This window comes from Orycteropus afer, unplaced genomic scaffold, assembly GCF_000298275.1.
Source record: "Orycteropus afer afer isolate SDZICR_OR568_19922 unplaced genomic scaffold, OryAfe1.0 scaffold00022, whole genome shotgun sequence".
Lineage (NCBI taxonomy): Eukaryota > Metazoa > Chordata > Mammalia > Tubulidentata > Orycteropodidae > Orycteropus > Orycteropus afer.
This window is the reverse complement of record NW_006921609.1, coordinates 11,541,038-11,557,554: the sequence shown is the minus strand read 5'-3', so window position 1 is coordinate 11,557,554 and position 16,517 is coordinate 11,541,038. Positions and strand designations below refer to the sequence as shown.

Genomic DNA, 16,517 nt, shown 5'->3' with positions numbered 1-16,517 from the left:
AAAGAGGGGGAGGCCTTCAACGAGATGGATTGATACAGTGGCTGCGATGATGGGCTCGAGTATAGCAGGGATTGTGGGGCTGGTGCAGGCTTGGGCAGTGTTTCGTTCTGCTGTGCATGGGGTCGCTATGAGTCGGAAACGACTCGACGGCACTTAACAACAACAATAACAACAACAAGTGGTCAGGTCTACATTCTTTCTGTTCTTTTGGGCTTGTCATTAAAAATATAAAATAATAACCCATGTTCAGGTACTCAACTATATGCAACACCTACCAAATATGTGAAAATGTTTTAAGCCATGAAAAGTGATTTTAAAATCAAATGACAAGAAATCTTTCTGCCTCTACTAATTTAAAATAATGAGAACTGAAGAAGCATATAGTAAAGAACTCTGACTCATGTAGTCAATCTTACGTATTATTTACACTCCTGTAATCATTTTGCAGTTCTCTACAGAACAGAGACTATAGACTATTTCTCATTTCTATTAAATTGTACAGCTACATAGGGTGCATGTCTGTCTAATAAGACCTCAGCAGTGTTCTGGTGGTGTAATGCCTCAGGCATTTGACTGCTAATCAGAAGGCTGGAGGTTCAAACCCACCAGGCACTCCTCAGAAGGAAGGTTGGCCAATCTACTTCCATAGTGATATCGCCTCGGAAACCCAACAAGGGGTCGCTATGAGTCGGATCCGAATTGATGGCAGTGCATTTGGTTTTGGTTTAGTGCTGCAAGTAGGAGCTCTAGTGGTGTAGTGGTTAAGGCTCTGAGGGAGAAAAATGAGGCAAGTTTGATTGCATAAAGATGTACAGCCTTGGAAACTCCATGGGCAGTTCTATTATGTCCTCTAGGATCAATATGAGTCAAAATCAACTAGATGACAGTGGGTTTTTGATGTTTTTGTTGTTAATGTTACAAGCGCACATGGTTAAGTGCTAGATTACTAACTGAGCTGACAGTTGGAATCCATGCATAGGGGTTTCATAAGACAAGCCTGGCAATATGCTTCCATAAGGTCACAGCCTTGGTAACAGTAGAACTACTCTACACACATAAATTGCTATGAGTCAGAATCCACTTGATGGCAAGTAACAATGACTATGCAGAAAGTAGTGAGAGGATTATGTTCCAGACCCTATTCAACCAATGAGTCTGGTTCCCATTCTTGCCTATTTACATTGTGGACTCACACTGTTTACCACCTTCTCTTTGAAACATAATTCAACATTATATTAAGCACCTCTTATAATAAAATGTAGGAGCTCTGGTAGCATAGTGGCTAAAGCATTTGACTGCTAACCAGAAGGCTGGCGGTTCAAACCCACCAGCCACTCCTCGGAAGGAAGGTGGGCAATCCTACTTCCGTAGTGATACTGCCTCAGAAACCCAAGGAGGGGTCGCTATGAGTCGGGGCCGACTTGACGGCACATAACAGCAGAACAGCATAACATAATATAATGTAAGCAGCTCTGGTGGTGTAGTGCCTAAGGCTTTTGACTGCAACCTAGATGGTTGACAGTTCAAACCCACAAGCCACTATGCAGAAGGAAGATGGGTCAATCTACTTCTGTAAAGTTTTACCACCTCGGAAACCCAATGGGGGTCACTGAGTCAGAATCAACTTGATGGCAGTGAGTTTGGTTTTTGAGTATAACATAATGTCAACAATAATTGTAAAATAAGAATATTTTGCACCTTAATACATCTCCTTACTTTCAAGTTTTTCTGACAAATAATCATCAAAAGCGGTTAGTGAAGTATTTGAACATGGTTACAGTTTTATCTATATTTTCCTTTAACATTTTTTAAAGTTTCAGAGTGTCCATCTTAGTATTGTTTTTCATCTTCATAGGTAAGGATACATATAGGCTCCACGTACTTTCTTTTCTCCTTTCAAGATGGCAAGCATCTTCCTAGAAAATCTGGCTTTGAACTATACTACTCTTTCTCATGTGCCAAAATCTTTCTCACTCATATCCTAGTAATAAAGAGCAAAATGAAAGAAGCATTTCAATTGCACTTAAACCACATTCATGGAAAGAGAATCTCCCTAGTCAGTGATGCAACACTCCCTAAATGGGCACTATAATCCTGTGACCTTTAAACAGGGACATAACACTCCTTAAGAATCACATTCTCTCCTTGCCCCTACTCCAGTCAATGTCCCTTGGGCCCTTTCAGTTTTATTGCTTTGCTGGTTTCTCCCTCTAGTTAGATATCTAGATTTCTGATTATTTCCCTGAAGAGTTAGTTTTACCAAATAAAGCACTGCTAAGAATTTTTTTCTACCTAGTTTTTTTTTTTTTTTTTTGTAAATCATTTCTATGATTTTTGCAGGGGGTGAGGGTTCTGATAGTTTTCCAATGTTTAAATACATACTTACTTTGTTGTTTTGTTTTCTGCTTTAATATCACTAATAAAGATGTTAAATCAGACCTCACTTAAAGCTGATCTCTAGACATCACCCACCAAATCGTTACATTTTCATCTCTGATTGCCCTTGGGCATTACCACCACTTAACAAGATATTTCACTTCCACAGGGTGAAAAAACAGGTTACAGGAAGCATCACACAGAGTCATTTAAATGTTTGTTCTAAATTCAGATGACACAAAAGCTTTTAAACAAATAAGACTACATATAAAAGAAGAAGACTAGGCTATTACATCAAAAATAAGTTTAAACATCAAATGAAGACAAGAATAAAGAAACAAAATTTAAGATTTGTCTTAATTTACCAACTAAATATTATCTTGCATGACATGAGAATACGCTAAAAAACTATCTGGAAAATGCATTAGCTTGCATTTTCTAATTGTTACACACAGGCCACCAACATAATCTTTTCTGTCTAAGCATCTCAGATGATGGGCAAGCAATGTTATTTCGACCATGCCATATATGTAACGTAATCAACAGATACAAAGAGAGTTAATGAGGAATATGGATAGTGATATCATCTCTAATCCCTTACGTTATACTAGCATATAAACGTACATATACATGCGTATTCAATATATACATATACTTATGTGTGTGTGTATATATATCTATATATATATATATAGATATATATAGATATATATAAAACAACTTCATTGTGAATCACAGACTATCCAGTATATCCAAGTGCTCATGGGAAATTCACACCTGCCACCCTTTAACACTTCCTCATTAGATGCGTATCTAAATTCTCAAGAGTATTGTAATTAGTTTCTTTATCAAGCAAACAAAAATGCTATTTGGATGTTGCAGAACAGATCTGCCTAGATAACATTCTAAAAAATGATCACTAAAATCACTCTTTGGTTTGATGTTCATGACAAACATTTTCAAGGTATATGAAGGGCTAACTGATGTTTTGAAAGTGTTCATTTCGGTTATTTTTACCATTTTAATTTTATCTGACAGTAACCATAATGAACAGTTCATGAAACACTCTTTACTCCTTTTTTTCAAATAACCACTGGAAGTATTGAAAATTTAGCAACTTCTTTGTCAAAAGCTTTGACAATGTACAAGATCTAATTTGCAAAATAGCCAAAGTAGTATGAAGACCTTTCTTGTCTGCCTCCCCCCAACCCCTATTAAAAACAGAAGGTATTAATCACTCAGTTTCAAAGGCAGCTGACTGATGCTATTCACTGAGTAGGGCATTCTCACTAACATGGCCCCATGAATAACTCTTAAGGCTTTTATTATTGCTCTGAGTGGACTCTTAGCAGCACAGGCTCTCTGTAGCAACCCTCGTCCCCTCAGGCTCCAAAAGGATTAAAGATAATGGCTGAAAGAAAGCATCACTGGTAAAAACAAAAGTTTTTAAAGGGAAAGAAATAGGAGCAAAGTGGCCATATTGGAGACAAGTCATGATTCATGGCCTGCACTGTGCTCTGCCTCTTTTTCTCTAACTCAATACACCCTTTAGTTTTACTGCTGGCTAAGAGGGGACCAAACCAGTGCACTTCTCCTAGCAACCAATATCAGTGAGCAAAGAAGGCATGTCATCTGCTCAAAAGGAAAACGGAAGAATTTGGGGTCATACAAAGCCAGACACATGTTCTTTTGCATTTGATCCCAAATTGATTATCAAAAAGGATTCAGTAAATGCTAAATAATTCTGTTTTATGTGAATGTTAACAATCCATAGAACTAAATATCTGCTTGTCCACTTGCTATATAGTTGAGTTTCAAATGCTGGTCCAATCTGCTTCATTTAAATGTTCAGTTTTTCTCTTTTTTGAGCCTACCCACCAATGGCTCCTCCCAGATATCCTGGACCATTTCAAAATGCAAACATTATGCAGAAACTCCTAAGAACCCATGTTCAGAAGGCTTAGAATTGTATCCTGATGCAGATAGGCTATAAAAGCAATTGCTTGGTCGTCTTATTTGCATGTCATGTGTGGCTGCTGTTCAGAAAGATAAAAACAACTTTCTGAAAACAGAAGTTGAATAAACTTGGAATTTAAATTTAACACAGTGATACACATTTACTGAAAGCCTCAAAAATCTTAGGACAGTTTCATAACATTCAACTGATGAATATCACAGGTGTTAAAGTTTAACGCAAAAGTATAATAATTCATAGCCTGGAAAGTGTTCTTTAAAATAAGAGTTTATCTCTTGGATTGTGAGCAGAGGGCAAGCATCCAACAACTCAAAAGTCTATTCCTATCTTACAGTGTATTGGGGGAGGGGGGGTCACTTTTGCCCAAAATCTGTACACACACATGTTGTGCATATTTTCCCAGTTTTTTTTTCTTTCATTTTGCATTAAAAGCTGACATTATTCAGGCTTTCAGATAATAAAGGTGGTATTGAAACACTTAAAAACATAGTTAGATACAAAAATCACCTAGTGTTTTCATGAGAGGCAGTGAGCAACACCCCAGTTAAATCTGTTAGCACTTTTTTTCAGGTGAAGATATTAAACCACATTGGTCACATTTTCGGGGGAGGCGGGGAATAAAAAGGAGGTTGCAAACTTCAACTGAATGATAGCTTGAAGATTTGTGAGTGCAGGGCTGAGGCACCATTGAAATACATTTTCATTATTAATTTTTAATTCTTGAGAATTTCACTGCATTGGGGAAAAAAAAATCTGTGGCCATAGAATTAAATCTTCTAACTTCTCACAATCTATTTGGCATGGGATAAAAAATATTGACGAACATTAAGTTAGCTGGTGTTTTCTTTTTAACAGTTATATTCTTCCTATTTAGTTTAACCTCCAATCAAACATAGAAATATTTTTGGGGTGACAGGGTGGGGGAAGGGGGAGTTGGTTAATGGCAATTTTCTATTATTATTCAGTGGTATTTTATAATAGAATAGCTGCTGTATATTTAAGGGAAGAAGGTAAAATGCTTTCTCTAGTTTAATGAATCAACAAGGAGGTTTGTTTTTAATGCATATGATAATACATGAAATTCACTTTAAAATAAAGATATAAAACCCAAGTGCCCATTACTAGGCTTATCCTAAATTTCCCTTAATTTAAAATAACCTTGAAAATTACATTCTATAATTATCCAAAAAATAAACCATTATCATGCAGTTGATTCCTAATTTGATTAATTGTATTCTAACATTTGCTAATATTTGAAAATTATACTGTTATACTTTAAATTGTGGCTTTAACCTTGGTTTTTAATATAACTTAATAGAAAGAAAGATTCAACTTAATTTTCTTTTGGAAGTCAAAAGTTCTCCCTTTTTTGATCATATTTATGAACATTTTAATTGGTAGTAATTGTTACACAGGTTTTGGACAAATCCTTTAAATCCAATCTGGTTTTAACTCAGCATTCCTTGTTTAAACTTGAAAAACAGTATAATGGAACAGTTAAGTTATACTCTATGTTCTCCAACTCATTTCCAAAAAGCCTTGGGACCAAAAACTAGGGAATGCGATCCCACATCAATCCTTGCAACAGTAATTAAAAAGTGGCTCTTAACCCCCTCTGCTAAGCTAAAACTGCCATGTTGCATATGGTTCTAGTTATAATGGCCATAAACTAAGCACACTAGCCTAAAATTTTTGTTTTCTTAGTATTAACTTTTTAAATTCAATTTATTCATAAATACACAAATGCCATTAGTCATTAATGAATGAGAGTGTATGTGAATCAGAAAACCAGCGAATTTTACATTACCTACATTATTATCTACATTCATATCATGGAGGCCAATGCCAAAATACAGGGATACATCACAGGCAGATTCAACAAGAGACTATGCTTTTTTTTTTTTTTAAAGGTACATATTTCTAGTTTGGGACCTTTTTTTTTTTGTGGGTCAAATTTTCTGTCAATTGTACTCAAAGATAATAACAAATAATAGAACATTAAATTGCAGTTCATAGATAAATAGTATTTTAAGGTTGAGAAAGACTTTGGAGTTATACAAATACTGTCATATTTTTGGTAAGGATATATGGTCATAAAATTAGGAGGAAAACTGAAGCTGGAATCCAGAGTTTCTAGCTACTCAAAATGTGCCCCTTCTGAGACAACAAGGATCTTATTTTATTCAACTCATTATTGCTAACATATATGACCACTCAATATACAAATATGATTCATGGATAATTACTTAAAAAGTTATTACAATAAATGTCTGTACTAGGTGAAAGAAAGGTAAGTAGGTATCCAGGGGAAAAAAAACAAAACAAAAAACAACCATGATAGGCAATGGGGACAAATTGTCAATTTTTAAAAAGATGTTCTGTACTAAGGGTGTTTATTAAGAACCCAGTAATTTTATCTTAACACAAGATTCATCTTCATGCTACTTTATATTTAAAATACCAAGAAAAATATATTCTAGATAAAATCAGTCAGCAAGAACCAAAATGGAGGGTTATACAGACTTATTCTATTGGTTACCAAAATGCTATTTGTAGTATGCCTCTCTTGTTTATTCCTTTCACTCATAAACCACTGGGGAATGCCACTTGTTCTGTAATCAGCAGATGATGATGCAATGAAAACACACATGTCATAGCACAATTGTCGCCGTTGCATAGGTGTGGCCCCAGAGGAGTCCCCTTAAAAGGCAACAAAAGTTCTTAATCAGTCACCTGGAAGACTCATGCTTGGAAGATCATATTAAAATTACCTAAAATGTCTACCAAATGTAGTTGATGATTACTTTGATAATGCATTTCATGCACAGCCACCACCCATTTGTTAGTGATGGCTTATATGTTGCTATGATGCTAAATAGGTGTCAGAACAGTTTCCAGATTAAAACAGACTGAGTATAAAGGTCTGGTGACCTAGCAAGGAGAAAATCAGCCAGTAAAAATCCTATGGATCACAATGGTTCAATTCACAACTATCATGAGGATGGCACAAGACTGGGTCACATATTGTTCCATTGTACATGGGGTCGCCATGTGCCAGAGGTCAACTCAACGGGAAGTTAACAATGGGAAGTAACTTCTGCTTTATTGTCTTAAATTAAAAATTCCTTACCAAGTAGTGTTTTCCTTGAAAGTCTCACTTTCAACTCACTGCTGACTCACAGCAACCCCTCCTTGGGTTTCGAAGGCGGTATCACTATGGAAGTATATTTGCCCAATCCTTCCTTGAAAGTCGGAACCATTTAACATGCTATTATGCTTCTCACCAGTCCCAGTAAGATGCCTTGTCTTTAATAGATACACAAAAAGCATATGTTGCATCAATGAATAACCTCAACATATCTCTTGGTGGCAATGAAGAGGAAACAGCTGTTCATTTTCATTTGCAAGAGTTTAGAACTCCTGTTACGGAGTTCCCAAGCTGGGAAGTTGGAAACAATCCCTCACAGGAGGAAGCAAGATAGAGAAAAAAGTATTTTTGGATTCTAGCTTCAGCCCTACCACTAGCTAGCAATGAGATTGGTCACAAGAGACATAAAACCTCTGATCTTTAATTTCATGTGTCCAACCAATGAGAGAACTGTACTGCATAACTGGAATAGTTTCCTCTAGCTCTGAGGTGCTATAATTCTATGATTCATATTTAGTATTGATAAGGTCTTTGCTAAAAGTGATGCTTAATTTGGTTTATTTATAGTTATAAAACTTTACAGGAAAATTGAAGGAAACTGAGAAAACAAATTATAAGAAAGGATTAGAATTTAAGATGATTGGATATTAAAGGTACATTACTGTAATATTAATATTAAAATTGTTCCACTCCAAAACATTACATGCAATTACAAAGAACATTCGATATTTTTTCCAAGTTGAATTAAAGGCATGTATTTACCTCATGCATTGCTGGTAGGAATGTAAAATAATACAGCTGCTTTGAAAAATAGTCTGGCAGTTCTTCAAAAGGTCAAATATAGAGTTATCACATGACCCAGACGTTCTATTCCAGGTATACATCCAAGAAAAATGAAAACATATGTCCACACAAGAACACAAATGTTCATAGCAACATTATTCATAATAGTCAAAAAGTGGAAACCAACCAAATGACCATCAAAGGATGAAAGGATAAATAAATGGATTATTATTCAGCAATAAAAAGGAATAATGAATTACTGATTCATGCTCCTTCATAGATGATCCTTGAAAACACAGGCCAAGGGAAAGAAACCAGTCACACAGAACCATATATCATGATTTAATTTACAGAAAATTCCCAGAACAGTCAAATAAATGGAGAAATAAAATAGTGATTTACTAGAACTGGGGAGGGGGGATGGGGGGCAGGTGCTGTATGGGGAATGAGTATTCACAGGTAGTGGGTTTCTTCTGGGTGATGATGGGAATTTTCTAAAATTAGTGTGTCACATGCTTCTGTGAATACAGTAGAAAACCACTGAATCATACCCTTATTTTATTTTCCCATGTATATAGTCCCATGTTCCTTCCATCCCTGCTCAGCTTGTGTGTGTCTGTATATCCACTTGTAGATTATTATTGTTACTGCTACTACAAGACTGGGTATGTAATAGTATTTACGTTTGTTGTCTTTAACTCTTGTGCTCCTCCAATGTCTTCCTTAGACTTGATCATTGTATATTGCCATTCCCTTCACCCAAGTTATTACATGTCTACCCTATAGTTAGTCATTTACCCTCTTTTCCCCTCCCACTATGAATTATACTCTTCAAATGGGAGAATTATATGGTATGCAAATTATATCTCAATGAAGCTGTTGAGAAAAAAGAAAAGATTTAAATAGCAAAATTCAGGGAATGTCTATGTTGTCATCTATCTGAACTTTGAAGAATAAATTTTGTAGTTAAGACTCCTTCAAATTATTTTCTTATACTCAAAAGTAAGTACATAAAGAAGATTCTACCTGCCAAATTCCTGAATGTATTTCCAGTTAATGTCAGTAATGATAACACCGAGCCCTGCTCATGATGACTACAATAGTGGATAAGGAAGGACAGCACTCATTAGTATGGATATTACTTTTCATTTTCTCTCTTCTTTTTCAATTATTATAGAGCTATGTATTTGGAGACCAATTTTAGAACTAATCTATTTGATTCTATATTGATTCTATCACTACACTAAAGTAATCATTTTTATTTGTTGCTAATACTGAAATAGAATAATAAAAAAATGACTATAAATGTAAAGAAAAGGATAAATTTCTGGACAACACAATACCATATAAGTCAATATTTCTCAATATGGGGGCAGTTATGAAGGTATATTAGAATCCTTTGAATATACACACTACTCTGCAGTATGCAGAGAAACACAGCAGTTGGAAGCTTCTGAGCAAACAGGTGCCCTTCTCTTACTTGCATGTTTTTAAAAGGTCCTGGTTACTACATGGAAAAATTAACCTGGGATAAGAGAGGAAGGAATGGAAGCATGATGATCATTTTTCAGGCAATGGCAATATTCCAGGTTTCGGTCAAGATGGTAGTGGTGGAGTTATGAAATGTTTGCTATCTATTTACTTGAAAATGCATCAAAACAGTAAGACGAATTAACAGATGCACAGAGGAATGGATAAATTAATAGATATATGGTAAACAAGTATAATGAAATGTTAGTGTTAGAATCTGGGTAGAAGTTTTTGAGTGCCCACTATAAAATTCTTTCAGATTTGCTCTATGGTTGAAAATACTCATAATGATATGTTGAGAAAATCACAGAACACATACACACACCATGGTTGGCTTCAAGATGCATTTCTAAAGTAGAGTAGATAGTGTTTGCTAACAAGCTGGATATACACTGAAAAATTAAGTCAAGAAGTGTTCCTATTTTGGGGGTCATGAATAGTTCTATGAATAGTGGTGCTATTTACTGAGATGGAGATGACTAGAAACAGTAGAGTCTACCATGGACTAGAGTTTGATATGTCCTCATAAGACATCAAATAAGGATGGCAAATAGTCAGCTGGATATGCTAAGCACTATTTGAGACAGAGGAGATGAAATGGTATATTGGAAAGACAAAGTTGTGCTCTCATGGTACTTACACTCCTCTGAGCAATGATTAGGGCATTTTGAGACAGTAAGTATAAAGATGTGTTTAAATCCCTAAGACTAAATGAGAGATCCTAAAGTCCAGATGTGGTTGCATGGCAGAATTCTTGCATTTCATGTGGGAGACCCCAGTTTGATTTCTGGTTAATGCACATCAAGTGCAGCCACAACCCATCAGTCAGTGGAAGCTTGTGTTTTGCTCTGATTATGAACAGGTTTCAGGAGAGATTCTGGGCTAAAATGGAGTAGGAAGGAAGGCTGGGAATCTCCTTCCAAAAATCAACCAATGAAAACTCTATGAATCAGAATAGTCCATTGTGCAAGGGGGGCCCACCACAAGTCCAACAATGACTAGACATCCGCTAACAAGAACAAAAACATGCTGATGGTGGAAAGAAGACTAAGGATTCAGGCCCAGGTTACTGCAACACAGTTTCCAGTTAGAGACAGGTAACTTTGGTGAGTAAGCTTCTTTTTGGATGCTATAGTTGATCTCCATTTTGGTATAACACACTACTAAAATGCCCAAAGTATTTAAGGGAATTTCTTTTTAAAAAGCATTTATATAATCATTCATGAATTCTCTATTCAACAATTTTAAAAACAAAAAATTAATATCCATATCAATATAATAATTTTAAGGGATAGGTGATACAGTAAGAAACACAACAAACAGAATTCTATAAATTTCTACTGTCTCCTTGAATTCAGATATGGAAACTTCTTGGCCTAAAGTAGGAAGAATAGGGTTTGCACAATGGCTGGAAGTTTTGAGCTCACCCACAGGCATCTCAAGGAAAGGCCTATCAATCTACTTTTGAAAAATCAGTGATTGAAAATCCTTTGGAACATAGTATTACTCTGATATACACAGTGTCTCCATGAGTCGGAATCCACTCCATGGCAACTGGCTTTAGTTATACCAAATAGTATTATAATAAAGAAAGCACAGTAATAGCCAAGACCTCAACTGTACACAGCCAAAGGCAGAAAAATTTTACTATATCTCCTTTAAATGCAAATCATTCAAAATATTATTCAAGGAACACCCTTACCCATTTTCTTCATTCTTCAAATATTTCTCTAATTCTCATCCACAAGGCCAAAGAAAAAAAACAGAAAAGAGGAAAATATTTTTATAGTATTCATTAAAAAAAAAGAAGAACAAAACTGCACATGAGAAGTAAAGTTAACCCCTAAAGATTACAGGAACTACTCAAGCAGATATTCCTAGACACAAACGCACACCCCGCTACATACATAAGCCCCTTCATTTATATATTTATACACACACACACACATATATATATGTGTGTGTATATATGTGTCTCCAACTGTATGCAGGTTGCTTATATGTCCATATTTTTATTGTCAATTTATATGCTACTTTATAAAGGTTGTCCAGGTTTGAGGTGCCCAGATTTGTCATATTTGTATGATTATGGCTTTTTATTTTAAAGATACTCTTGTTTAATGTTCTATGAAATCCTTTTGGTTTATGGTCCACATGTTCCATAGAATCAAAGGTTATTCAAACAAAGCCAAATCGAACGTAGTATTACTGCATACTTGCAAGAATAAATTTCAGGTTACTTATATGCAATCTAAGATCTGATTTGGACTACATATGGCTACAATAATGAGCCCATTACTGAACGAAGCACTTTAGCAAAATGTATAACCTATATAAAAGATTATACATCTGTACTATGCACACACATTATCTTTATATCTCAAATATCATGTGTGCCATTTTCATTTAAGAATAGTTAAGGAGTAAAGATGAGAAAACTATTCTCATTTTTAAAGCATCTCCTAACATGCATTATAAAACTATCAGATTGGCATAATGTATGGGATACAATATGCATATTGATGCAATTAAAATATATTGTGAGTGTCTATATTAGATCACTGCAAATGACTATAAAACTCTATTCTTACTTTAAAAAAGAAATGAAAATCTGGAAAATGAAAACTGAACTCAATATATATTTTACTGTATAATAATTGAGAGAAATGCAGTTGGTTAATTAATCTATGTCTCATGAAAAACTCTCTACTTGTATTCCAAATACAAAAGTTTGTCTGGAGTTCTCAAATAACTTAATATTTATTGTCTGGATTCTTACACAGATGGGATACTGAAAAATCATAAATAATATTAGCACATATCTTCTTTGAGGAGGTAAAACTCTTAACATTTTTCATGTACTATAAAAATGCACATATAAATAACCCACCAAGCAAATTTCAATGCAAATCTATGTATCATTTGTCACTGAATAAAATTAATTTCTGTGTCTAGCACTAGGATGGCCAGTATATCTTTGAAATGGTACAAGCGTCTCTAAATTTGAAATTCATGGGGAAAATAAGCACACACTTCTAAGAAGGATAATAAGTAAATAGAAACCTTAAGATCTTGGAAGAGTAGGGAAGCTTGAGATCCTCGAAACCAGCCCACTCATGTATGTGTAAACTCAGTCCCACTGTGCTGAAACAGCCTAGAGGGCAGTGTTGTCTACAACCCAAATTTTCAACAATCCCCATGAAGTGGCTGTTATCACCATAGAGTAAGCCAAAGGCAATCCAATGTCAAGCATATGCTTTGCATATTAATTTAGTAAGAGTGTCCACATTTCCTTTGCTTTTGATACATGTGATGCTGAAATAAATAAATAGAAATAGTTTCACATATACAAGATATAACATTGCCATTTGTTTCAACTCATCAACCCAGAGCATTTTTCACTACATTTCTATGAATGTTGTTGCATAATTTCGACCCAGCCACAAACTTCCCAGTATCCTATAATGTTAAATCAGAACAAAGGTTCTAGGTGTGTCTCTAGAACAGAAGGGGGTGCGTGTAAAAGACAAGAAAGGAAAGAGGGAAAGTAAGGAGAAAAAAAGGAAGAGGAGGGAAGGAGGAGGGGGAGAGAAATGATGTCTTGCTACTGCTGTTCCAGCAAGCTAGTTAACTGCATTTGTTTCATATATGTACCTCCAAACACCCTAGTACATTAATTACATCCTGTAACACTAAGCTCTTCTGATTCACTGTCACTTTCACTGAGCAATTTCATTGTATTCCTCCTAGCTACACACTGATTTTTTTAAAAGTAGTACTTGGTTATAATTCTGTAGTCCAATACATATACTTTATACATGCATTTCTAGCACGGAAATATGGTTTCTGTTGACATACCCAAAGAGTTATGCCAAAGCCTTCTTATCATGGCAATCAAACACATCTGGTACAAATATGAAACCTTTTTGTTATTTGTAATAACGTAAACGTATTTCAGAAGAAAATGTATGGAGATTGATGATAGATCTTGCCACAATATATTTCACAACCTCTAAATGTCTACTACTCAGAAGGTGAAAATAGAGAAGTAGTGTACACATAGGCATGCCTTGCCTACTATTGCTGGTGGGGGGGTGAAGGTACTAAGGTAGTCCATGATTGAAAATAGCCACTAGACAGTAAGTAAACTCATCTGTATTTCCTCATCTTTACATCTTTAAGTCTTCAGTTTTGGTCTGATAGGTTGAGTTCTGTGAAATAACAGCTGCTGGTAACAAAGTGTCCCAAATAATTAGTTCATCCACAATGCAAATGCTGGAGGAAAGTTTACTGAGCAACAAGCTGCATTGATGGTTCAAATATCTGGACCAACACACCTTAGGTTCTTTACAAATAGAGGAATTTAAAGTCTGACATCCTACAATCCATATTTTCACTTAAGAAAGATTTATGCATGTCCTCTCTTTACCTTATACCATCCCTTTTCCATTGATATGAAAACTAGTCTCCTGAAGGTAAATACCAATTATTCCTTCTGCTTTCTTCTTTTGAAAACAAGCAGAGAGAGGGAAAAAAAAAAAAAGAACTGTATTAATAATTATGTCTGCTCTTCATTCAAAAGAGCTACAGAAAGGATTTTGCCATATCTCACAAGAAACTGATATCCTGTGAAAATACTCCAGGAAACCAAATCTGAACAAAAGACAGGGGAGTCACATGCAGAATGCTGCCCGCTTGACAGACTGACTCAACCTAGAGGGAGACACCTAAAGCACCTGTTTCAGATCCCCATTGTGTTTGCCCACTTGGGACTGAGCTGAATGCTCCTCGCCTGCAGCCCGCCCATAGCTCAAGCTGCCCTCCCTTCTTCCCCTTTCCTGAAGCCTCCACCAATTTTACTTTTGACAGTTTTTCCCCCCTTGAGCTCTAAATTCTTCATTCTGATTACACACTAGGCGAGCATTCTCCAGCACATAGGTGATGCACATTGATCCCTGAGATATCCTGCCTCCAATTCCAAACCAATTGTACCTTTGCTGAAGTGTCTATTGCTCTACATCTTCAGCTGAATTTCTAAGCCAAAGTTCAGGCAAAAGAACAAACACCAAGAAAAGAGAGCAGAGACAATAGTATAGGGTCTTTTAAGAGATTTACGTTAATAATTATTTTTCTAACAAGACTGGGAGCCCATCGTTCATCATCCTAGCTGTCAATTAATTAAGTAAACAAAAGGTGACTCCTAACATGTTCCACTTTCAGTAGTTATAGAAACAAAAGACTTAAAAGCTCTGCCACCAAAGAGCTCCATGCCTAGCCAAGATGGACTTACAGACACCCACATCATTTTGTGTAGAGCACGCATTCAACTCAAAAAGAAGTATTTTGGGGAAAAATGGATAAAATCATTTTTAACTTACCATCAACCCGAACATATAAAAATCCACAGAGCAGTAGTTGTGTAAACATCAGCAGACTCATTTTGACATATTAAAAAGGATCCAAATTGCTTAAGAAACCAATCCCAGAGAGCAAAAGTACAAAAATAAGTATTAAAAAAAGAGGTAGGTCCAAACTTTAGACTTTCCTAGATGCTAATTAAAGTCAAGAAGAGCAAATCGCAAGAGTAAACAGGGTTGGTGGGAAGATCATGAATGGGACACATTTAGATCCATCCAAATTAGCAGAGGACACTCCAAAGGCTGCTGTTATTTCCACACTCTGGCTTCCTAAATTCCCACAAATTCAGCCCAGCCGGAGGGATTAAAGTGTGTCTAACCCTCTCTGAGACTCCATTGCAATCCAAAGCCAAGTTCTTTCTTCAGAAGTCAAAAAGATGAAGGGGAAGGAAAAAGATCTAATTCCTAGAAAGTGTTCCACAAACTTGCCAGTGCGCCACCGAAAAACCATTGGCCTGCCTACTGATTTTCTTTCCCCCAGATCTCCTTCTCCGTAGCACAGCTCCAAGTCCAGAGTTTTTTCACTTAACTTCCATAATAAGGGTGAGTCAAAGCAACATTTTGCAGGCGGACTGACTTGGCGGGCCTTTCCTCTGCAGCCTTTTTCTCCTCCTTCCACCTCTCTTGCTTTCAAAACAGCGGAAAAGGGAATCTGGAGGACTTGGAAGGAGAATCCGAACTCCTACGAGGTGGGGCAGAAGGGAAGGAGGGAGGGAAGGAGGGAGTGAGTGAGGGGCAGGGCTGAGGCTGCTGCCGCCCCCGCCGTGCCGCCTCCGTGCGCTTGGGATCCCAGACGGCTGTGGGCTAGAGCAGAGCCCGGCGTGGGATCCCGGGCGCCGGGAGCGGGAGACGGAGCGTGAGGTCCAGCCGCTAGTCGCGGTCCAGCCGCCAATCCCTGTCCGCCCGCAGCCGCTGCCGCTGCCGCTGCTCTGGCGGCCCCACAGCACGGCGTCCGCCTCCTCCTGCAGCTGCCGCGGGTGGAAGGACTAAGAGGAGGGAAGACGAGAAGGCGGGAGGGGAGGGGAGGAATGAAAGCTGCTTGGAGTCTGCCCCAGAGAGGGGGGAAGAGGAGGGTGTGGGGTGCACTGAGCCCTCCACCTCCAGACTCCGCCACCCGCCTGCGCAGGGAGCGCCACCCCGCTAAGGGCGACGAAGGGGGGCGCTGAGAGTTCACAGGGGACGGAAATGAACAAATTCGGGGCCCCGCAAGCTGCAAAGGGCAGAGGCAACCGGTCAACTCCTTCCCTTCCAAGCCCCTCCCCCGCTTTCCGCCTCAGACAGGGGTAGG

General features: G+C 37.1%; 1 protein-coding gene across 1 annotated transcript in view; it reads right to left on the bottom strand.

Annotated features, from left to right (window-relative positions):
- The window catches only part of ROBO2 (roundabout guidance receptor 2), a 933,205-nt gene extending 917,954 nt beyond the window's left edge, over positions 1-15,251 (bottom strand). The window contains exon 1 of the mRNA XM_007934915.1: positions 15,191-15,251. Within this exon, the coding sequence (XP_007933106.1) occupies positions 15,191-15,251 (61 nt within the window). The remainder of the gene's footprint in view (positions 1-15,190) is intronic.
- Between the last annotated feature and the right edge of the window lie 1,266 nt (positions 15,252-16,517).